This window comes from Chiroxiphia lanceolata, chromosome 11, assembly GCF_009829145.1.
Source record: "Chiroxiphia lanceolata isolate bChiLan1 chromosome 11, bChiLan1.pri, whole genome shotgun sequence".
NCBI classification, from domain to species: domain Eukaryota; kingdom Metazoa; phylum Chordata; class Aves; order Passeriformes; family Pipridae; genus Chiroxiphia; species Chiroxiphia lanceolata.
The window spans coordinates 17,738,384-17,761,286 of record NC_045647.1 but is presented as its reverse complement, the minus strand read 5'-3'; the positions used below and the strand labels follow the sequence as shown (position 1 = coordinate 17,761,286).

The window sequence follows — 22,903 nt, the reverse complement described above, 5'->3', positions numbered from 1 at the left end:
AGGCCAGCCAAGAGCAGTCAGCTCATGACAGAAGATAGCTCAGTTTGATTTGTTTTTTTAAACTTGGATCTTAAAGCCCTGTAGCCAACAAGACAAAGATAAGCAAAGGAGCAGTGAGCAAAACTGCTGCCTCGGAGGGAATTCAGGCAAAAACCGCATTCTTTCCTACAAGAGTGCCCTCTAATCCTCCAGGTATTCAGTCCTCCTCCTCCTCACAATGAATCCTCCAAAAAGGAGGCAGTGAGTGCTTTGCCAGGAGACAGGTACTGTAGGATCCTGCCACAAGTCTCCCTTTGGCACATCACTATAAAATCCTCCCAGCCCTGGAAATATCCGATGGGATCTCCTGAGTCTGTGCTGCCAGACCCTCTCGTGAGCATCAGCAGCTGGGACTTGGCTCCTTTCCTTTCAAATCAGTCCTAAAAAGCCCCTGACTGCTTTTGGGCAGAGTGAGCATGGACAGTCCTGCAGCTCTGCCAGATCTCCCACTGGCCCCTTCCCCTCCCCGTGTCCAGCTGCTGAGAGACAGACCCCGTGCCAGGGATTTCATCTGGGGTGTAATTACCAATGACAATTTACTGTAGCCAGACTCCTTCAGCATCACCCCCCCCACACCACCAGCAAGGAGGAACACGCTGGCTGAGCCCTCTCCACCCGAACAGAAGGCGAGCTGAGCTGTGCCCAACCGACCGACCCAGCCAGTGCCACACCAAGTCTGCAGGCTCAGGCTTCTGCAAGCAATTAACCAGCAGGCAGAGGAAGAAAATGGAAATTCAAATGCAATTCAAATGCAAATATAACTGCAGAGAAAGAGTCAAGCCTAAGCTGTTTGCCTAAGCCCAAGCTTCATCTTAACCCCCTGCTAATGCCACTGCACTGGCAGTGTTGGCAGCAGAAGAAACACAGAGTCTCAGCCCCGAATAGGATCCATGGGCAGGCAGATTCCTGCTGCCTTGTCCCACACAAATGGGGGTAGAGACACCAGTTTCAGATCCACCCCAGTGCTGCTGGAACTGTGGGCGCTGCAACGTCTGTGGGTCCATCACATGCATTCCTCTTCTTACCTGACACAGGCTGCACTGGTGCCTGCAGACATGGGGCTCAGCTGTCCATGCACCACAGCCCCAGACAGATCCCAGGGTGGCAGAAGCTGCTATACTGGGTCAGGGAATGTGACAGTGCAAGGCAGGAGCAGGGCAACCCTCAGACCACAACAGCTGCCAGAGCCTGCCAGAGTTCAAGAAGCGTTTGGACAATGCCCTCGGGCACGTGGTGTGATTCTTGGGGCTGTCCTGTGCAGGGCCAGCAGTTGGACTCGATGGTCCTTGTGGGTCCCTTCCAGCTCAGGATATTCTATGATTCTATGAAGCTGTGAGTCTTTGGCCCCAAGAAACAGCCTTGCCAGGAAGGCTGACCTGTGTGCATCCAGGAGATGATGTATGAAGGAGCCTCCAACATTACACCCTGCTTCTTTCCTCAAATACAACAGAACTGTAAACTAGGACATCAGACAGGCCGTGCCCAGAAACACGAGGCCCAGAAAACAGTGGTGCAAAGAGAGAGTGCACCTCTCAGAGCCTTCTGCTCACTGGGCACAGCTATGGTTTTGCTGCATCTGCACTGTGGGAAAGCTCAGGCTGGAGAAAGGAACGTTGCGTGTACTGGGCACAGAGAGCAGGGAGGAATTGTAGCACAAGTGCTTCCCCACGGAGGGGACTGCAATACCTGCCAGGGTGTTTGGGTGTCCTCAGCAGACACTGCTCCTCTGAGCTGCTGTGTGCCTCAGACAAAAGGCCCAGGAACTCATGGACAAAAACAAGTTGCTCCAGGACATTTCATGCAGATGCGCCTACCCCTGGAAGTCTAAAAACAGCCCAGAGACTTCACTGGCCCTCAGAAGTACATCAGTCTCGGTGACCCAAGCCTCCAGCAGGAGCTCACCACCTCTGTTCAGAGACTGGAAGCTACATGGGGACAGCTGGTAATTGGTGCTTCCTTTGTGCACAGGTAGGTCAGGATGGTTGAACTATCCCCACACTTAGGTTGGTCCCAGCCAAAGCCCAGCAAAGCTCTTCCTGCATGTCTCCATGCTGGAGACATGAAGCTGTTGTTTTAGGGGGGAAAAAAAAAAAATCAAACCTTTCAGCTCAGAAAGCTGAGCTAAGGGAGAACAAGGCTCTGCAAAGAGGCTACATCAGCAGTCCTGTCCCTCAACTTCAAATTCAAACTTCAGCCTCTGAAGGACCAGGCAGCACAACTACTTGAAGTACTTGCTCTGCTTTTACACGCTCATGAAAACCTGAGGAGAAGTTTACCTGTCTGCTGCTAATCTATATTTTCCAGCCATTCACACAGAGAAAGCAGCCGCCCTCCTTCGCTGTGGACACAGCCTGCCTTGCCCCAGGAGCTGGGCTTTGTCCGACCAACTCCTTTAGGGTCAGTAAAATGGCTCCGCAGCGGTGCAGGCCGAGCGGCTACGCCCGGCTCATGCCACCCTTGCATACTCCTGCCATGACGGCTCCTTTTCCAGATGCGCCTCTGTGTTGGCTATAAGGACACTATTCAGCGTCCCACTCTGCCTGGGCAAGGGAACACAACAGCTGTTTCACTGGGAGGTCACTACAAAACATTGAGTGTCCCAAGAAATCCTCCTTTCATCGGTCCATGCAAGCAGCTTGGAAGGATTTGTTTAGCCTTATTGTTGGAGCGGGAAGGCGCAGCCCGCCCGCGCCGGGGCTGGGGTCAGCACAGGCTGCCCACACCCCGCTTTCTCCCTTGGCCAGGGGGCGAGCACGGGGCAGGAAAAGCCTCAAACAGCTTAAAAAAAAAAAAAAAGTTCAGTCGGGCTCTTCTTTCAGCGCAACTTTTTGTAAGCGAAAGGCCAAAGGGAAGCAAAAATACCACAAAGGAGGGATGCCAAGTGCTGGGGGTTTAGTGCTGCCACCGCACAGCTAACCAGCCCTGGCAATTTATTCCTGCCATCAGCAGATTGCTGGAAAGCTGGCTTTCAAGAGCACAGTAAGGAAAGGCAGACCGGATCTCGCAGTCTCAGGTCTGCTCCTTCACAGAATTCTCATTACCGTTGCATCCTCTGGATGCTCAGAGCAACAACCTGTAAGAGTAGGACAAAACAAGGAACTTCCCAGCCCGTCTGAAAATCCAGTTTATAATTAGATCGAGTCACATTTTCCACTCCTCCAAATTCAGAGCTTGTTACTAAGCACGCACTAAAAATGCCAAATTCCCTGACTCTGTCTCACTGCAGGAAAGAGATCAGCATCCCCCTAAGCCTCCCCACAGAAATCTTATCAGCTCATCTCATTGCTCAGATTGCAGTGTGGCAGCTAAGCAAAGCCCTGCCCAAGTCCTCCTTTGCCTGGACCTGTTCCAGGCACTGTCATTTATCCCTGTGTGCTCCCCTGTAAATAGTGGCTGTTGCTACAACGCCCAGTTAGTCCAAGAAAACCAGGGACCCCAGGGATGAGGTGAAGCTCAAATGCTTTGACACAGAGAGCCTTTTAAGATACCCAACTTAATGACACAGCCCCTCGGGAGCGCTCTTTGCTTCTCCTCTTCCTTTGAGAAATGCCACTTTAATAAATTTCACATTCAGTTAAAGTGCTTTGAAATAAAGATCACTGCAAGAGGAAAAAAAAAATAAAAATCAGTATTTTGTGGTTTTCTTCCCTGAAAGCAAGTGTGTCCTGGCACTGCAGGCTGGCTGCCAACATCCAGCCCTTCACTTTGGGGTCAGAGCAGGGTTGAGGTGAACTGCACAGCCCCGACAGCAGATACCCATGTCAGGACTCCTGCAACCCAATCCCTGTGGATCCTGTTTATAAATCAAGGTCCCTGACGTCTGATGAGAGCAGAGATGTTTGATAAAAGCCACTTCAACAGACAGCATACAGAACAAACATTGGAAAATTAGGCTCCTGCTTGGAAAATTTAGTGGTGGACTTGGCAGTGCTGGGTTAATGGTTGGACTCAATGATCTAAAAGGTCTTTTCCAACCTAAACATTCAATGAGAGCAAGACTCCTTTTTTCCCAGATGGATATCCAGTACTCTGATAACCTCCAAACCTGCTCCATAGCTGCCCTGTCAGTCAGCTGAGTGAGTGAATTCAGTTGTTCTAATCACTTTGCCAGCAGCTATGTTTGCTCACAGCAAGAGGTTCTTTGGGGCCTCTGCTACGTGTTTTACGTGTTTTCCCAACAAAGTGCTGGTGAGACCGTGCACTTCAAATCCCAAACTTATCAGGGGCCAAGACACAGCCGGGAATGGTGAGCCTGTGCTCACCTGAACTCCTTGGCATCGGCTACGAACCCACAGCAGACCCGCTCCGTGGGATCCACCCCACACCAAACACCACCAGCCTGAAGACAGGTCAGCAGCTTTACGTGATCTTAGAGGAAGACACAGCAAATCTGCTCTGGCAGGGATGCGTCTCGGGAAGCAGTGCACAGCAGGAGCTTCTCTCCTTCCAGCATACTTCACAGATCCATCTTTAAATAAAAGCCATTTAATTGCATGTCTTTATGTACTGTGGGCATATGCATTTAGGATATCAGAGACTACCTTCCTTGCAGGTATTGTATCCTCGTGGGGATATTGTGTCTCGGCTGGTGGGATGAGAGGACAGCCAGGCTTACTGCAACAGCCCCCATCCCAAATCATGCACCTTGCCTGACATCCTCTTCTAGGACCTCAACAACGGGAAGCAGCAAAAACTACAGACCTGGATATTTCAGCTGATGGGCAGATGTCCAAACCAAAGCAAAGCAGATGTGGAAAAGCAAATGATCGGAGGATATATCAAACAAGGTTATTTATAGAAGAGAAAAGGAAGTTTTGATGTTTTTATAGGAGGTTCTGGTAAAATTTCATCTAGAGTGTTTTGTATAGCTGTGGTCATGCAAACAAAGAAAAATAAACTCAAGCTGTAGGAGGTGCAAAAGACAGCTGCAAAGCTGAGGGGAGGGAAAGAAAGCTTATTTTATGAGAAAAAACTAAAGAGGTTGGCTTGTTTAACCTAATAAAATCAAGATAGGGAGTATGCCTGTCACCTATAAATACATAAAGGAAGTAAATATTATGAAGGTAGAACTGATTTAAGCTAAAGGGCAGCACACATAAATATTTCTAGCCACCCCTAAATTTAGGCTAGAAGCTGCATTTTTAATAAGAGCAGCCAAGTTCTGGAGTAGCTTCAAATAGAAGTGGAAGGAACAGGAAATCCAGCTGGTCTTTGACCTGAGCATGATCTGTTCTTTGACAGGACACAGCTGAGAGGTAACAGGTCAGACTCCACACAGTCCTCAGTGCAAATGGGGTAAGGAGTTGATGACTGGTGAGGGTACCAGCACCAATGCCCATGGTTATCCTGTCCCAACCAGCATCTGCCAGGAGCCAGTGGGAACCTGCACACCCTCACACTACCCATCTGCATGGCAAGGGGGCCGTGTGACACAGGGAAATAGGGTATTTTAACCCAAACCTCTCAAAAATGCCAATGTTTTGGTGTCAAACATGGCAGAAAGGGCTGCAAGGTGCCTTTTGGGAAGGCACAGCAAGGAGTTTTCATTTCCTAGACACCTTCAGACAGCCGGAGAGCAATCTTGCGGCGAGACGCCTTGCTGTAGTGAGGAGGCTTGAGGACAACATCTGGACTGAGCTGCTGCCAAATTCAACAGCTGGAATACCTGCAAGCTGCAGCTGCCCTTCAGAGGACACAGTAATGCCTGACCAAGGCACCCGCTTGGGAACACAAGGCACAGGGGAAGGGAGTTACCATGGCCACAACGCCTTGCTGGCAGCTGGCTCTCAGCAACGTGGAAACGAGACCTCAAAATTAAGACACATGGTAGTTTTTCTACTTCTTTTCTGCGCAGCTCGAGCACGTCAGAATAAACTTTCTTTTCTCCTTAACCATAAAATCTCACCTGTTCTCCAGCAGCCTTGGGGGTGGAAGGGAAACACTGGTGATGGCTCCCAGGAGCACATACCTGACTGTGCAGGAGTGCGTGCCTGCGGGGCACTCCTCCACCACGCTGCACATGCCTGGCGTTGTTTCCATCCCACAACCAAGTTTGCAGAGAAAAGTATTTTGTCTACAGATGGCTGGAATCTGCTTACAAGCAGCAAGAGGATCTCAGAAGGAGTTTCAAGCCGATCACCACCACAGTCCTAGAAACTATCAACGGGAATCATCTAGAAATGAAGCAAATCACGCCTTCTCCAGGCTCCAGTGGGAAGCTCCTGGGAGTCTGGGGACATCAACTCTCAGCATCTTCTTTTAAATAAAATTATAGCAAATTTCTTAGAAGTTTAAGGGGAAAAAGTATAGGCAACCACATCTCATTGTAAACCCTGACCTATCTCAGAGGGCACAGCCCTTATTATTTTTTAGCAGGGTTTAAGTACATCAGCAAGATCCAGAAGTACTGTGTTTTTACTGCTCCAGCTGAGAAAGGCAAAGCAGCCTGAGAAAAAGACCAGAGCAATTTGCCGTGAAACTTTCCAGTAAAACAAAAATGCACCTCAGCACCCAAAATTGCCTACGCAGTTCTCACTAGCCAGGAATCAAATCCCTGCAGCAAAGGTCAGCTGTGCTCAGCAGCCAACATGCATTCCCTGCAAGGAGAGCCCTTCCAGAGACAGCAGCTGAGAACCTGCTGCACTTTTAAAATCGATTTCAAGGTGAACAGATGCAAGATGCACATGGGTAAGCCCAGGGACGAGCGTGAAAATCGCTCCCACAGTATGCTGAACTACACACAACCAGCAGCTGCTGGTCCTGATCCAGCCCAGTCCATTCTAGGCTCTCCAGGTATGTTGGCGTTATCCAACACACCTCACACCAACACAGCAGAAGTATCGTTTGAAGCCATCAGGTGGAGTGGAAATAAACCATCAGGATTTTCCTGCATCCACTGGAGCTACCAAAGACGATTTTTGTGCCAGGAAAAGACGACAGAGGAAGCTGTGGTGTTACACAAACACTGACAGTTATTCCTGCCATCAAAGCAGCTATTAGACAACATTAGAACAAGCCACTTGGATGCAAAATCCCAAACCAAAGTTATCATTTCTATAACATGAGATCTTGGGCTCACCACACCTGCCTGGGCTCTGGCAGCCCAGTGCTGTCCAGGTGCCCCGTGTTCCGAACAGGCTGCGGGTAAAGCCGGGCAAAGCTCAGCCATGGTCAACTCAACGTCACTGAGACCAGCCCAGCCCCTTCCCCAACTCCTCTGGCCCCTTCCCCGACTCCTTCCATGCCTTCCTCCTCCCTGTCTGACCCTCAGTCAGTAACAGCTGCATTCTTTGGATTTTCTGCCCACCCAGCACCCTCGCTAGAGCCAGCAGGATCACGTACCGGGATTGGGATAACTGTGTGACAGTACACAGAGCTAAACCAAACCTGCCTTCAAGCAGAGGCTGAGCTGTCAGACATGCTCCTGACTTGCTCTCCATCTCCCTCTGATCTTCCAAGACACTCCAGAAGCTTGTCCTGTTATAATGCTTCTAAAAATGGGTATTTAAAACTTATTTTCAATTTTGCTCTTTGGAAGGTAATTCTGTTTTTTAAGAACAGAATTTTCTGAACTCCACATGATCCAAGCAAACCCTCCCAGGACAGGACTAACGATGAGCACACCTGTGTTCAGACACATCCCTACCCTCCTCTGGGCTATTCTAACACACTCCTGCACTCAGGACTGATTCCAAAACTCAGTTTTCAGGTGCCTGCAGTGCCAGCAGCGTGAGGTTTATGTCAGATAAGGGGGAAAGGCTCCCATCTTTCCCAAGAGGACTCAGGGACAAGGTCAGGAGAGACTGTGTCACAGGCAGCCCAGAGCCCCGCTGGCAGGACAGAGTCTGTTTGTCTGGCCATGTTTTGTTACCACAGTGAAGCAAACTCCCCAAGCCTGAGCAGCAATCCCAGGGAATCTGCGGCTCCCTGGATCCTGAGGCAACGTCTCCTCACAGATGTGCCCATCATTCCAGGGGCAGAGCATCTGAGTTTAAATACAGCCAGCAAACCTGATTAGTCACCCCTGAGAACTTTCCTCTCTTTGTTACAGAGAAAGGAACTTTGCAATAAGGCGAGACTTTATTTTTTAATAAAAATCCTTCTCCCATAGTCCTACAAAACATTAAGGCCGCTTCGCAGCCACCCTCATGACCCAGGTCGATAATGGGGTGACTCACTTGACTCCTGCATGAATATAACTGAAAATGAGCCCTCAGGGAATGGCGTTTCTCACCTGGACAACTTCTCCATTGGAAGCAATTAAATCCGTGGGGATGGAGACTCTGAAGTAGCGTCCCACCACCGCAGAGCTGTCCGGTATGCCCACCACAGCCGGCACAGTCTCCCGGAGGTCCGAGAGCACGGAGTGCATGGAGGCCTCCAGCTGGTTTTCCCAGTCCCGAACCACTTCTGCCGGCTCGCTGGGCCAGTGGCAGTGGGCAGAGGCTGCCAGCAGCAGCATGGGGAGCCAAGTCCTCCCCAGGAAAGGGGGTTGCAGTAGGCATCCAACAGTCATTCTTCCCAGGAGCCTCGGTAACGGTGCTCCAGCCAGAAAGGGGATCACAGGGAATCTGCAGGCACGGCAGCACAGGTAGGGGATCCACCAGTCCTTCACAGCAGCCTCATTCTAGGAGTCCTGGGAACCTGGTTAGACATAGGAAACCCAATCAGTACATTAATCATGGTACCCAAGCCATCCATCCAACACACACAGACCTTGCAATGGGCAGAGGATACTGGCCACGCAACCGTCTGTGCCTCAGCTTTTGATTTAACTGCAAGCTGCCACTGCCATTAAAGAGAGGAAGAGTTTCTCAGCTCCTCCTCTGATGTACAGCATCTCCAGAGAAACAAGATCCTCCTGCTTTTCCACACACATAGCTGTGTTTCTGCTGTTCTGGAGCCACAGCATCCTGAGACAGCCACAGGTAGGGAGACAGGGCAGATACAAATGAAGCTGAGATTGAGCACAGTGCTAAGAGCTGACCTCTCAAGGCAAGATGAAGTCAGGCTGGGACATCAGTGGATTTAAATGCCAGTTACCCAGTAGGAAGGTCCCAAGAAAACCCCGGAACTCCAAAGCTGTCATCCTGATGGACTGATGCATGACAGATGTTTCTGCTCCTCTGACCCACAAGCCTGGTTTTCAAGCCAGGGCTCCTCTCAGGTCCAGCTTTTGGTACTAATGTTTAGATTTGATTGGGGGGCCAGCAGTACACACCCCCAAATCAGACTGGAATGAGCTATGCACACACCTTGTTCCATGCTGCCATCCAGCTCCCTCCTGCTCGCACAGCTCGTCTGTCCCCTCACTCTACCAAGACACATCTCCAGCTCTCCCTCTGTTATTTTCTTCTTTCACTTGCTCCCCTCCACTCTCTCTGCTCCCCTGGATCATAGATCTTTTGCTCCTCTGTTCCTTTGGTGCATTATTTCCTTTCCTTCCCTAGCTGCTTCTCCCTCCAGACCATGTTCAGCCACAGCACACAGTCACAGATCTGTGCCACCATGTTCCTCCTCACAGCCTGCTTGCAGGAGACCAATGGATTCATGGAACAGGACAGAATTGTTTGGGACCCCAAGGAAGCTGTACTGTCCACTCTGGCATTCTAGTTTGCAGCCAGCACAGCCCTCAGTAACCAATCTGCTGTATCAAGGGGGACGGTGGGTTATGAAGGATGGGTGGACAGACACATGGACAAGCAGGTGTTAGTCCCAGGAGCACACAGGACTGGGCTCTCACAGACCAGGCACTCATGCCTTGAACCAACTCCTTTTTTCCAGGCTGGAGAGAGAAGTGGTTCCAAATTCCCAGAGCAAACCCAGCCCAACTTCTAACCACTGGCTCCCAGGGCTCTGTATTTATTTTAGCCTGTTTTGTCTCCGCTGTGTGATGCACATCAGGCTGTCCCAAGAGACCCCGGAGCCAGACCGTGTGGGAAGGGAAATCCCACTGCTTCTCGCCCTTGCAGAGCTCCTAGAGCAACATGACAGGACTCAGCTGACCTGCTGTGCTATGGCCAGGCAGGGTGTATTGCCCCCATGGGCTTGCAGAAGCAGGCAGAGGGTTTGCCCATGCAGGCCCCTGAGCCCAAGGCTACCACAGCAGGCTCTAGGAATAATAGGAGAGATAAGATGTGGTTGCTCATTCTAAAGCCTGCACTCTAGAGAAGCTGAGGGGCAGCCTGCAAGGACCTGCACCCCTCGATGGGCCTTTCACAACAAACCCCACATGCAGAGGGGCTGACACCTCCCAGCCCGAGGTAACGGGCCCAGGGCACTGCTGGAGCTGGCAAAGAGGCTGTGGGTAGTAGGAATTATGAGCCAAATGTAACCTCTGGCTACAGCATCCACAAGGCAGATATCTGACCTGACCGCTGTCAGTTGTGGAAAACCTGCCTCGAGTGAAAGGCAGAAGAGACAGCAGAGGCAGAATAACACTGCTGGGAATCACAAGGCAGATGGGAGGGTGGCTGGTGTGATGGCCAGTGCCACAAGAAAGCCCCCTCCCTGCTGCTCTTGTGCTTCCAACTGTCCGAGCTGACTGGGATGGGAATACACCAGACAAAACAACAGGAAAGCCAAGGCCAGGCTGTCCCAAAGGCAACTGAGCACAGAATCATACGCAGTATATGCTGAGTTGGAAGGGACCCATTGAGATCATCAAGTGCAACCTATGGCCCTGCGCAGGATACCCCAAGAATCACACCATGTACCTGAGAGCATTGTCCAAATCCTTCTTGAACTCAAGACAGGCTTGGTGCTGCAACCACTTCCCTGGGGAGCCTGTTCCAGTACTCAATCACCCTCTGGGTGAAAAACCACCAGTATGTGGTGGTATTCATCCAGAGTGAGGTGCTTGAGGTGCTTCTCCAGAGGTTCTCATCATGAAGTAGCTGCAGGGTAAGGACAAGTCACACTCCCTACAGGGCACATCTCTCCTACAAGCTCCCTGTGTGGTCAAAGGAGGATCTGACACACATCAGTTTGCTTTGGATGAACCTAGAGTGACGTCAGCAGGCAAATGACCTGTAGATGTCTGGCGGAGAATATCCAACAGGGCATATGAAGGAGCTACATAGATGGAGCACACGTGCAAGAGGTCCTAAGGAGGCCACTGATCATCATAGCAGGAATCAGGGTACTCCCATCCCCACACTGTGCCTTAAAAAGCAGAAAGAACCACCTTCACCCTCCATTCAACCCAGGGATGGCCAATGCAGTGATGACGCTTTGTCCACGAGCTACTTCTCCCGAAGTCTGCTCCTTGGAAAGTCCTGATATGTACGGCAAGTACAGGCAGGATCAGAGTCTTGAAGCCAGGAGAGGAATGTGGCAGCAGCCTCATGGCTGCTGCAGGGTTGAGATGCTATCAGGGAAACATGGTTGCCTCTCACTGCTGCTCTGAGCAGCCACACCCGAGCAGAAAAGAAGCACCCCAGACACACTGAGACCCAGCCCACAACCATATGGAGCTGTAAAGATGCCCAGAGAGGTTCAGCACCATGTCTTCAGGCCAGTCCCAGCCCCTGCCCTTGGCCTGTCACACTGCTCTGGAGCTCTGCGTGAGTGTGGTGCAGCTCTGTGTTGCTCAGTCAAATGACGTGATCTGGCCTGGGGTGTTTTTGTTGGATGGAGAGGAGTATTTGGGCAGAAAGGAGCTGGTTCTTGATATCTGTGGTGAGCAGAAGAGGAAGATGAAGTCATCACCTATTTCAGAAACACTTATCAGAGCAGGCAACAAACACTGTCCAATACATGCCCCTCAGCCCAGCAATTGGCCATTAAGTGCTCATGTGACACTTGCAGGTTGCAAAATTCAAGGTTTCTTTTTAGGGGGAACTACAGAAGAATTGGCTCAACATATGGAAGTGGAGCATGGAGGAGGTATAGGAAGAATTCAGTAGCTGATAACAAAGAACAAACAGAAGAGGTGAGAACAAACTTGCACCACCAAAAAAAAAAAAAATCTCTTAACACAGCTCCACCTCACCACACAATGGACAGAAGCTGAAACACTGCCAGCCTCTCACAGTGTGTGCTGAGGAGGAAAGGCAGGGTGGTTCCAGATATCCGTGGAGCTGTACAAGGCACTGCCCTGCAGTGCTGAGATCCACGTGGACTTTCACTGCAAGGTAGAATGCTTTTTGGGACAGGAGGCCCACTGCCTAAAGCCAGTAGTGCTGCTCTGCAAGTCCACTGGCCACCAGCACTGTGGGTCTGGATGCAGCTGCAGAACAGAGTGAATGTTACCTACAGCAAAGCTGGAACAAGTGCTGGGGACCTGCCTGGTGCCTCTGCCAAGTTCAAGAGCCCACACCATCTCCCATGGCACTACCAAGGGCACAACCCTGACAACTTTGTTTAAGAGATCATCCTAGTTTTATGTGGAAAAAGTCCGTGTTCTGGACCATTGTCCAGAGGCACAGAGCTTTAGCTCTCTGGAAGCAAAAACCTCAACATTTCACACAAGTTTCCCACAAAATAGGGCCAAAACCCAAACACAGATGGAATTCTGCAGGCACTTTTCTGCTGATCTCTGAGAAGCATCAGGCCATAGAGCTGACTGACTTAGACAGCACTTTCCAGTTACAATGGAAGGCTAGACCACCCCAGCTTCTCTACACGGCACTGTGTTCCTCCTTCCAGGAGGATGTGCACTGCCCAGTTTCTCAGAACAAACACAAAGGTTCAGGTTAGTCCTGAATTTCAGGATGTTTCACTCCATCTGATCTTCTGAAAGAAATGACTTTCTTTTTATTCTCCTACTTCTGTGAGAGCTCTTTTGGTCTCAAGTTCGAGCCTCCAGAGCATTGGATGAAACATCAAAGTCAGTATCAACATCTGCTACAGTCCTAGTGCTCAGTGCATGTGCCAAGGCTGATTCCTGATCTCCAGTGCCAAACCCCCCATCACAGAGCCATGGAACTGGGCCTGCTTGGTGATGTTGATATGATCCTGCACTTGATATGATGCTGACTTGTCAAGGCAATGCTGGAGCTTGCTCCTTCTCCATGCAGCTACAAGGCCTGCTGACATGGTAAGGACACGCTGTACCTTCATTATCCAGGAATGCTGAAAAGTGCAGGCACAAGATGGGACTGAAAGGAAGAACTGAAGGCAGGACAAAGTAGCTACTCCCAGGCACGCATTTTCCCAGACACCTTTCCTTCTGCCCACCGCAGAACCAGGAGCGTAGGGCCAGGGGAAGCATCCCAGCGTGGCTGCCCTAGAAATCACTCTTCCTCTGTGGCCGATTAAGCCACCACTTCGGCAAGAACCAGTGAAAGTGAAGTCTCCCTCCAGCTGCGTCTAATCCAATTGCTCAAGCACACAACCACATCACTGGGCTGTGGCAATTAATCACCACCAGCATATTAATGCCACTGAGCCCCAGCATGCAGAAAGCTCAAGTAACTGTTGTGCAGTACTCGACTCCAGTTAAGAAGGTATTTAGGAGTTAGGACGAATCCCACTTACCTGATTGCTTATTTACCAGTATCCTCATTAAAGGAAGCATTAAATAAGCAGCCTTTCTCTAAGGAAGCAAACTCAGACTTGGCTAAGAAGAGCCAGTGCAACTTTCCAGAGCAGGGAAGAGCTTTTTTCCCTGCAAAGATCTCCTGTGCGTGTTTCCACAGGAGGATCTCTGGGCAAGTCCCGTCAACTACCGCGCGCCTGCGTGTCAAGGCAGAGAGCAGCAGGAATGATGAAATCCAGCGTCCCCGGCCAGGCACACAAAGATGGCACTCAGCTGTACGTGCTCCCGGGTCCAAAACACGACAGCAGGCACCCCTGGTGCCAGCCTGGCAGCACGGCCCAGGCAGAGGCGGTTGGTGCTCCACACACGTCTGCGCTGGGCTAAAGTAGCCTGGGAGGGGGGCAGGAGGGAGAAACAGCTTGGAGGCAGTGTGTCTGAGCAGAGCAGCCCACCACTAAGTTATGAACTAACAGATAAAGTCTCATCAAGACCAAGAGCATGCTAGCCTGAGACATCATATGGACAAAGAACACTCTGGAGCGTGAAATTTAGGAAACAGTAAGAGTTTTTGTGCCTGTCCCACTCCGGACGTACCCTGAAACAAAGGCAGCAGCCCTTCCAACAGCCTATGTTATGGGCTATGGGAACTGCTGCAAATGGCTCTGGGGGTTATTTCCAGACGACTATTCACAGATGATCCAGGCTTCAGACTCTGCTGTGCCCAGGATGAGTTATGGAAAGGGATGTACAGCAGAGCAGCTACACAGAGATGTACTGGTCACACACAGACTAAGGGCAAGCAGCTGCCATGAGGCAGTGGGTCAGGTGGAGGAAGAAAGATTCACCTTAAACTATCTCCCTGCTCCGCAGTGCTCAGAGTGATGGTATCCTGTCCCACATGGCACTAACCAGGCACCTGTGGGGATGGTGGCTTTATACTAAGACTTTATGTCTCACTGAAAGACAAGTTCATGTACAAGTTTCTGGCTTAATGATGCACTCACAGCTGCCTGCTCATAGCCACGTGTGCATCAAAACTAAAGCAGCAGAGATCAGACTACAAGAGACCTTCCCGACTGGGGAGCTGCAGACCAGTGCTCCTGAGGGTCCAGGAGCCCCTTCCACCCTCTGCCCCCCACAGACATCAACAGCTGGTCACCCCAGACACCATCAGCCCAGGAGGTACCAACCAAGCTGTACTCAATTCTTCACCCTAAAACTGCATTTCAACAGGCTCTAGCACAGCTGTGCCCACCATGTATTGTCACCACACCAAAAGCCCAACAGAAGTGACACCCAACCCAAAGGACATACGCACAAAAGAGCTGCCTTTTTCAGCCTCGTCCCTTCTTGTATTTCTGCACTGCTCGTCTCCAGCACATCTGGTGTCAGTAACAGGAAACCCTGACACTGAAAAACAATCTAGGGGGAAAAAACAAACCCAAACAAACTCGAAACAGCCATGCTAAAAATGTGTGCCGGCCAGGGAAACAAGCAGCACCCTCCTACTGATGGGGAACTCGGCTGTGAACTGTCACCAACTTGTTGCTCTCAAGTCTCACAGGCAGCTTTGTGACGCTTGTGAAGGAAGCGGTCACAGCCACAGACACCTTGCAGTGGCTTTTATTCTGCTAGAGCAAGCACCGAGATATTTAACTTTCCTGTAGCTGACAGGAAGCTTTCTGCTAACTTCTTTTATCTTTTGCTTGAAAACTACAGTTCTGAGAGGGTGAGAAAAGATGGAAAAAGTATAATTTCTCTTTTTTTCCCCTGTATTGCATCTGTTTGTCTAGAAGCTGGGCTACTGTACTGCCCTTCCCAGCTGGGGATTCCACTCCCAGGAAGGCTTCTTGCCCTGGAAGAGGTAAGCATTGAGGACATGCTCTCAGTACCCCTCCCTCCACCAAGTACTGTGCAGGTGAGGAAGCAGCCCCAGCAGCCCCAAAACCCTCGGCCAGGGGCACTCCTACAGAGGTACATGTGAAGGGCACTGCAGAGCAGCAGCAGAAGCACAAAGAACACTAGATCCTTTTGCCAGCTGGACACAGAGCATGTTTTTTCTTCCCTGCAGAGCACACTTACCCTGCAAAGCGAAGTAGTAAAACTTCTTCTAGAGGCAGCACCTTCCCCAGCCTCCTGCAGCCCTGGGGAGGCAAGAGGAGCGAGTATGGTACCCACAAGTGCCTCTTGACTGTGCATTTTGCACAGTGACCTGACAGATTTGCTGCAAGACCATCCAGATGTCCCCCTTCTTGCCCATCCTGCTCCAGTGGCCCCTTGCAGCCTGTGTGTGCTACTTGTCCTGTGCTCAAGCCATGCCTTGACTGTCTGGCTGGGCCTGTCCCGCAGCAGTGACCGGCAGCTGCAAATTTTGGCCAGGCATCACTTCTGACTCCTTGATGAAAGTTTCAGCAACCACAATCAATCCCTTCCTCCACTTTGTTATTCCCAGACAGCCAACTCAGATCGTATCTTCAAGTGCATTCAGTTGAAAGGAAACTCAGATATTATCTTCCCAACTATTTAGAAGGCCTCAGAGATCATTTTTCCCCTGTAATTACAAACATCGCAGCCAGGTAGAACTGCCATTGTTTGCTGCTAGCAGTCAGGAAAAATTAGGATATAAACATCCACCAACAAACCAAAGCAGGGGGACACCTTCAGCAGTGCCTTCCCACACCTCTTGTGTCCTGTGAGCAGGCCCCACCTCAAAGGAAGGCTGGCAGAGAAGACTAATGGGAATCAAAGGTATAAAATGGATCCTTCCTGAAGGAAGTTGAGAAAGAACAATGTGGGATGCACTGGGGCACTAGAGAGATGGGGAACAAGAGCCCATGCTCTCCTCCAATAAAAGGACCAGAAGCCAAACTAAACCAAATCAGGGTCAAATCGAAACAAAATGGGTTTTCTCAAGGACCCAACAGGGCTGTGAACATGAATGTTAAAACCTCTTGTGGGTTTAAAAAAAAAAAGGGGGTGGGACAGGACAATTTTATAGAAGGCAGAGTTACCAAGGCAGCGTTTCTGGCTCAAGCAGCACTTGATCCCGGGGATGGCATGCAGGGAAATGATGACTCGCATTCCTCCCCAGGCATCTTCTCCCGGCTGTTACTGGAAAGGGCATACAGGCTAAATATACAGCTGCAACAGGGCAGAGCAAGGGTCTGCCTGCCTCAGGGCACGCACTGTAAAGTGGCTCTGGCTTCACTTGGGTTTCCAGCCAAAGCAAGCCCCTAAAAACTCTGCTTATAACTCCTGGTTTTGTCTGGAAACAGAGTGAGAGTATATAAAAATCCTAACATTTAAGTCTATGTTTAAGGGAATGTAAGCTAAACCTAGTACGAAAATCCACAGGAAATTAAACGACAAAAGTTTATGGAAAAAAAAAAAAAAGATGGGACTAAGATATCCTTCCATACAAATGCCATAAGAATGCATATTTGAAGATAAACACAACAGATGTGTGTATATACATACACACACATGCACACACGCTTCATAAGTTTCCAAGACTTAGTAAAAAACAGAACTCAAGGCACCAAGATAAAACAGGGATTTTTGACTCCAGCTTTCTCTCTTGTAAGGAAAGTTTTGTATCATGCTGAATTTGTTTGGTTTTCATTCTGCAACGAAGACTATGGGGTTGCAGAAAAGCATTTCAGCAGAAGCCACCCCACAGGAGAGTCAGGACAGAGGACACGGGGCTGGCAGCTGAGGCACCCGGCGACAAGGCAAGAAAGCACACGAACACAAGAAGCAAGATGTCACTTTTCAAACCCGAGGACTACAAGGCATGAGAGCCTGATCTTGTCTTCCTGAGCAGTCAGGTTGTTCTCCAGCAAGCACCAAAGGACATGCACAGGAGCAGCTGGCGTGACAGTCACCACTGTGCGTCCTGTCCCCTGGTATCACTCACCATCCACCAGCTGTTCCGAGGCTAATTCACACCCGTTAATGACCTTTGATAGAAGTCACCGAGCTGGAAAGTGGATTTCTATCAAAGAGCAGGTTTCTGCTGCTTCAGAAACAGGTTTAAACCAAGCCACCAACAGGCGACTGCAGCCTTTGCCCCATGTTCCAAAGGGACAAAGCCACCCCCAAGCCTCCAGCAGCACCTGAAATCTCAGCCTGGAAAAACACTCCCTCCCTAAGCTGCTCAGCTGTAGCATGCAGGAGATGTTCTCTACAGCTGTAGTCATGAGCACTGAAACCAATGAGCCTAAAAAGATTTACATCTCTTGCTTGATTTCTTAATTGAATTAAAGGCTGAACAAAACCCGTTATGAGGCTTCACAGAATCCACATGGAAGAGAAACAGTGAATATCCTAATTGGAGAGGAAGCTTCCATGGGATATCTTGTCTTATTAAGTACTAAACAGTCCACACAAAAAGACAAAGACCCTGAGGGATAAACTCCCAGGTCCAGCAAGGCAGGAAATCTGGAGTTTCTGCCATGGTTTGGCTTTTGGAGCACATTACATGTTGAACGGGTCACACAGAGGAGTGAGGTGAGCTTTGGTCCATCCTTCTAGCCAAAACTCCCACCTGTCTGCCTATTTTTTTTTGTTATTGTTTTGTTTTGCTTTGAATAAAAAAGGCATAAAGCTCTTTCTGTCAACTTAGCAAGCAGAAACTACCAGAGGGGTGAAGGACACACTGAGGGGCAGAGCAGTTCTGCAAATCAACTTTTTAGCAAACTTGATCAAACTTCCAAATCCTGTTCTGAAGGAAACCCTTGCGAGGCTACATCTCTGGCAGGACCCTTGACTGTGTTTTGACACACTTTTTTCATCACTAGAACAGCATTTGGGCTTCCTTAGGACACACTTGCACCATGGCCACCAGGAAAGCGCTGGCTTTAATGGTACTGAAGCAGGAGCACCAGGGTGTGGGCAGCTTGGACAGGGCATCCTCCAGTGCCAGGAACACACAGCCCAAGGGCTGCGGGCACCAAACCCAAATCTGAAAAGAAGAAAGTCTTGGTGGAGATTTCATACTCCAGAGTCACCTCAAAATGCTGTTTGGCTGGAGTGCTTTGCGGAGACGCAGGCACATTCCAAGGGTTTATAATCACCTTCTGGGTATTCCACAGAATTCCTCAGATAATGAAATATTTCGAGGAGGTCCTCAAAAGTGTTCAAGCACCATAATTTCCTACAGGTTGATGTCACAGCACCAGGGTTGAGGCACCGAGCACAGGAATGGAAGGCAAGGCTTTGGCTCTCTCCCCCACCTGCCAAGGACCTGACTGCCAGGCACAGGATCTGCTGCTGCTACCAAGGGGAGGCAAAGCACAAACAGCTGACATTAAGCGGAGACAGGAACCAAGGGAAGCAGCACCAACAAAAAGCCATTTTCAGCACTCCAGTTGCGTATGCAGCAGTATTTATGTTCTTTGTGGCAGCGTAACTAAGGGCAGGGACATTCTGTTTAGAAACATCCCGCTGTTCCATCAGCTTTACCACCCCACCCTGCAACTCCAAGCCAAGGCATTAGGATTCAGCTTTATGGAGTTGCTCAGCCCTGATTTATTACTCAGCTAGCGAGACTGCCATAGCTCTTCATTTAAATATATTTACCCCCCAGTGATTGATGCAGAGCAGCCAGGGCATCAGCCGTGGACCTCCAACTTCTAATGTTTCTCATGAAAACTATTCTAAACACTTCTTGGCAGAACGAGATAGAAATGTTCCAACTTTAACCATCAACCATAAAATGGGAAAGCTGCAAAATGAAGCAGCATTGCTCCCCTGTCACAGAAGCAGAGAAGTTTCTGGAGGAGGAATTAACTCCCTGAAGATCAGCAGTTTCCAGCTGGGCAACACGTTCCCTTAAACTTGCAGAAATTCAGGAGTCACCAAAAGCCATCAAATGAACGACCTCTTCCTGCAAGTGCATATTTTTATAGGTTCCACCTCCTCCTCTTGGAGACCAGGAGCAAAGGGCTGCACTGCATCAGCAACACTGTCTGCTCTTCACAGTCACCTCTGGCCCAAGTTGGCCTTCACACAGTATATCCAAAACATCACATCTCCAACACCACAAGCTTACCAAGGCAGAAGGACAGTGCATGGCCTCACAGGTCCATCTGCTTCCCAACTGCTCTGGTGCAGGAAGACTGATTTAAATTAAAAAGCAAAGATGAGCACCTCAAAAGACCAGACACTAACAGAGTCTGCATCACATTCCTGCTGCATTAATTTCACTGCATTATATTTGAGCTAAATTATCTTGTTTACCTGTAGTCTGTAATTAAAAAATAACCCTCATCTGGTTTTGACCATGGCCTCTATGGCTTCAGCCAGGAGCAGGGAAGACTGGAGCTGCTCATCATAGGTCCACTGATGCAGAGATAGCTCCAGCTTTTCTCCCCACCCTGCTCTGGAATTGAGAAATCAAGAGACAAGTTCAATTATTTCAAGGCGAGACAAGACTTCTTCACTGTAATGAGTATCAGTGGGATTTAGGGCTTTTTTTTAAACACTAACATCCTGCCCCATCCATATGGATACAGTCACAGTGCTCAACTTCGCTCCTTACACCAGGAATCATGCACTGAGGATCTGGCCAAAAAGGGCCAGAGAAACAACTGTGACAGCACAAAGCCAGCAGACTGACTAAATACTGTGCAGGGTAACCTGCTCTTCTGTGAGTAGCACAGCACCTCACATGTCAGAGAAGTTCCAAGGGTTGCTCCCAGCAATCCCCCTGCAGCAATTCCAACACAAACATCCTGCCATTCCCTGAACCCAAATTTCCACTAACAAGAAAGTCCAAAGGACTTAAAAATAGGATCAAACTGCCACCAGACAAGTTATTTAAAACTGGGACCCAAGGACAAACTGGGTAAAGAGCAATCACAGGAACAGGGGGAGGCAGAGAGACTGCAAGGACAAGGCAAGGAAAACTTATGTTTTTGTTCCATAAGCAGCCACAGAGCCTGAGCAGTGTAACTCATTTGCAACAGTTAACTAGCTGGCATGGTGTCTGGTATCAGACCTCAAAAAATGGTCCTGAGGTTTAACCACAGCAGAAAAATGCAGTAATTTTTCCCTTCTCTGTCTTGTACAGGTCAGAGGTATTGGAAGCAAGATCTGCCTGTTTATGAGGAAAAAAACCCCAAATTACAGTGTATTTCAAATAGTGCGAGCACAGGCTTCATCCATCTATTCTGACTTGCCAGACCAAGGACTGTGCCCTGCCTTCCCAGCACACTGTGTCCCACAGATTCCTAGGTGACAACCCAGATGGCTGTGAAGGGACAGCAGCATGGACTCACAGCTGCACTCCAACACAGAAGATGGCAACAGCTGTGGCAACAGGAATGAGCAGATTAAAATATGACTTTATGTTATAAAGAGACAAAAAATGGAATAAGATGGGACAGATTCTGTACCAACTTCTTTCACAGTGCAAGGAAACACAGTGGAGCACAGGATGACTCCTTCTGCAAGAATCCCAAGAATGGGGGCAAAGTCATCAGAGTTCCAATGTATGTCCCAGGAAAACAGAGTCAGATGCCATTCTGAGGCAACAAGGAAAATTAAACCAGCACTCAGCTGGGTTTTGTAATAGTTTGAGCCTCTCTGAGTCAAGCATCATCTCTTCCTGCTGCCACACATGATCTGGGCACTCAAAGCCACGCTCCTCTTCATGCCTGCATTTCTTAGCCAGGTTAGGCATACTTCAACTGTATAATCCTGTGTCTCTATGCCCATATTTCCATCACTTGGAGCTCTGCTCCCATAGAACCATCCTCTCTGCCTTGGGGCACGCAGAGCAGAGCCCAGCCCCAGGCACAGCCTGTGCTGACCTCGGGAAAGAAATGACAACCACCAACCTCCCAGCCCAGCAGCCACCCACAACAGTTCTAAGTGTTCCCGAGAGCATGTAACAGCAGACAAATGCATTTGTCCTTAATCACTCTGAGCATTTTCTTCTGAATCCACCCCCCCAAGTCACTCTCACTTTGATTTCAGCTCAGCACTCTGCTGACCTTCAGTACTAATGTGATGCCCATATCCCGGTAATTAAAGAGGGCATCCCATTACTAGTACCCACTGGACTATCCTTGCTGCTAACAGTCACATTCCCATGGCTGCTCTTATATCCTAATAAGTCTGCAACACTCTGCAGAAAAACCTGAGGGCTCACTGCTACCAGACAGCACAGGAGAACATAAAACAGTTTAGGGAGAGCACAAGGGCTATATGGAGAGAGATACTCAAGCACGGTAGGAAAAAGGCAGCCTTGGTGTTGGAAAAAGGCAGCCTTGGTGTTGCAGAGAAGCCAAGAAGCTCTGAAGGTGTGTTCAGGCTGCCTTCTCTTTACAGAGCTGCTGCAGATGTGGGGAAACAATTAAACTGCTTATCACAGTATGTCCCATTCAGGCTCCAGAGCGGGAGAGCAATTCCACTCCCCAGGTGGCAAGCGCAGCAATTAGGTACCCAATGACGTGCACCAAAGCTTTGCTTCTGTTTAATTCAATGGTTATATAGTATTTCCTTGGCTCACTGATATTAAAAGATTGCAGGTTAAGGGACCAGCTGAGGTCAGTCCTGCAGGATAGAGGTGCACCTTGGATTGCGCTTGGGGGATGCAGAATGGTCCAGATGTGGGCAGGGGACTTACAAGTCATTCAGCTGAGCCAGGTACAAAGCCTGGTCACAACCACCATTTACTCACCTGGAGGGACTAGGCTCAAAGTTTAAAAATAAAAAAAACAACTACACCACAGCCAGGATTTCCACAACAGCCCACCTCTGAAGAGCAACTCTGGATTAGCACTTGAGCCTTTTCTGAGCTTCATAATGGGTGGTAGTGGAAAAATGTGGGTTTAGCAACTCAGTCCATCCCTTATAAAGCAGAGACACTATGCCAAAAATAACCTGGCTTACTAGTTACAGTCACCAAGCACTTGCAGCTCTGTGATCAGGGAGCACAACACTGTCTGCTCCACAGCATCACCACAGCCAACTGTTCAGAGCAAACAAATCCAGGTTACAGAACAGAGACACCTTCCACAGAAAAAAATGGGGGAAAAAAAGCTTCCAAAGATAACAGCTACGCCTGGCACTGCAGGGCAGCAGCAGCCAGACTGCCCACTGCCCCTCAGTTATTCCTCAAGACCTCATGCCAACCAGGAACTTTGCTCATTGCTGTAGGCTGAGCCTCAGCCCTCCCCCTCTCCCAACAGTATACAATGCTGTTCTTGGTCACACAGGCAACACCTAAAACCTCAAGGCTGCAAATAATGAGCTATAAAAGTCAGAATACCTGAGAATTAAGGTTGTCTGAGAGCTGGTCACAGCAAGCACCACAGTTCCCTCCTTTTCTCCACACCTACTCCAGCTTGTTCTCTCTGCCTTAGAGACAGGCAAGCC

The 22,903-nt window shown here is 49.5% G+C and overlaps 1 protein-coding gene across 1 annotated transcript in view; it reads right to left on the bottom strand.

Moving 5' to 3' along the window:
- DAG1 (dystroglycan 1) overlaps positions 1-22,903 on the bottom strand; it is a 49,431-nt gene that overhangs the window by 7,225 nt on the left and 19,303 nt on the right. The window contains exon 2 of the mRNA XM_032698704.1: positions 8,273-8,682. Within this exon, the coding sequence (XP_032554595.1) occupies positions 8,273-8,554 (282 nt within the window). The 5' untranslated portion in view covers positions 8,555-8,682. The remainder of the gene's footprint in view (positions 1-8,272; positions 8,683-22,903) is intronic.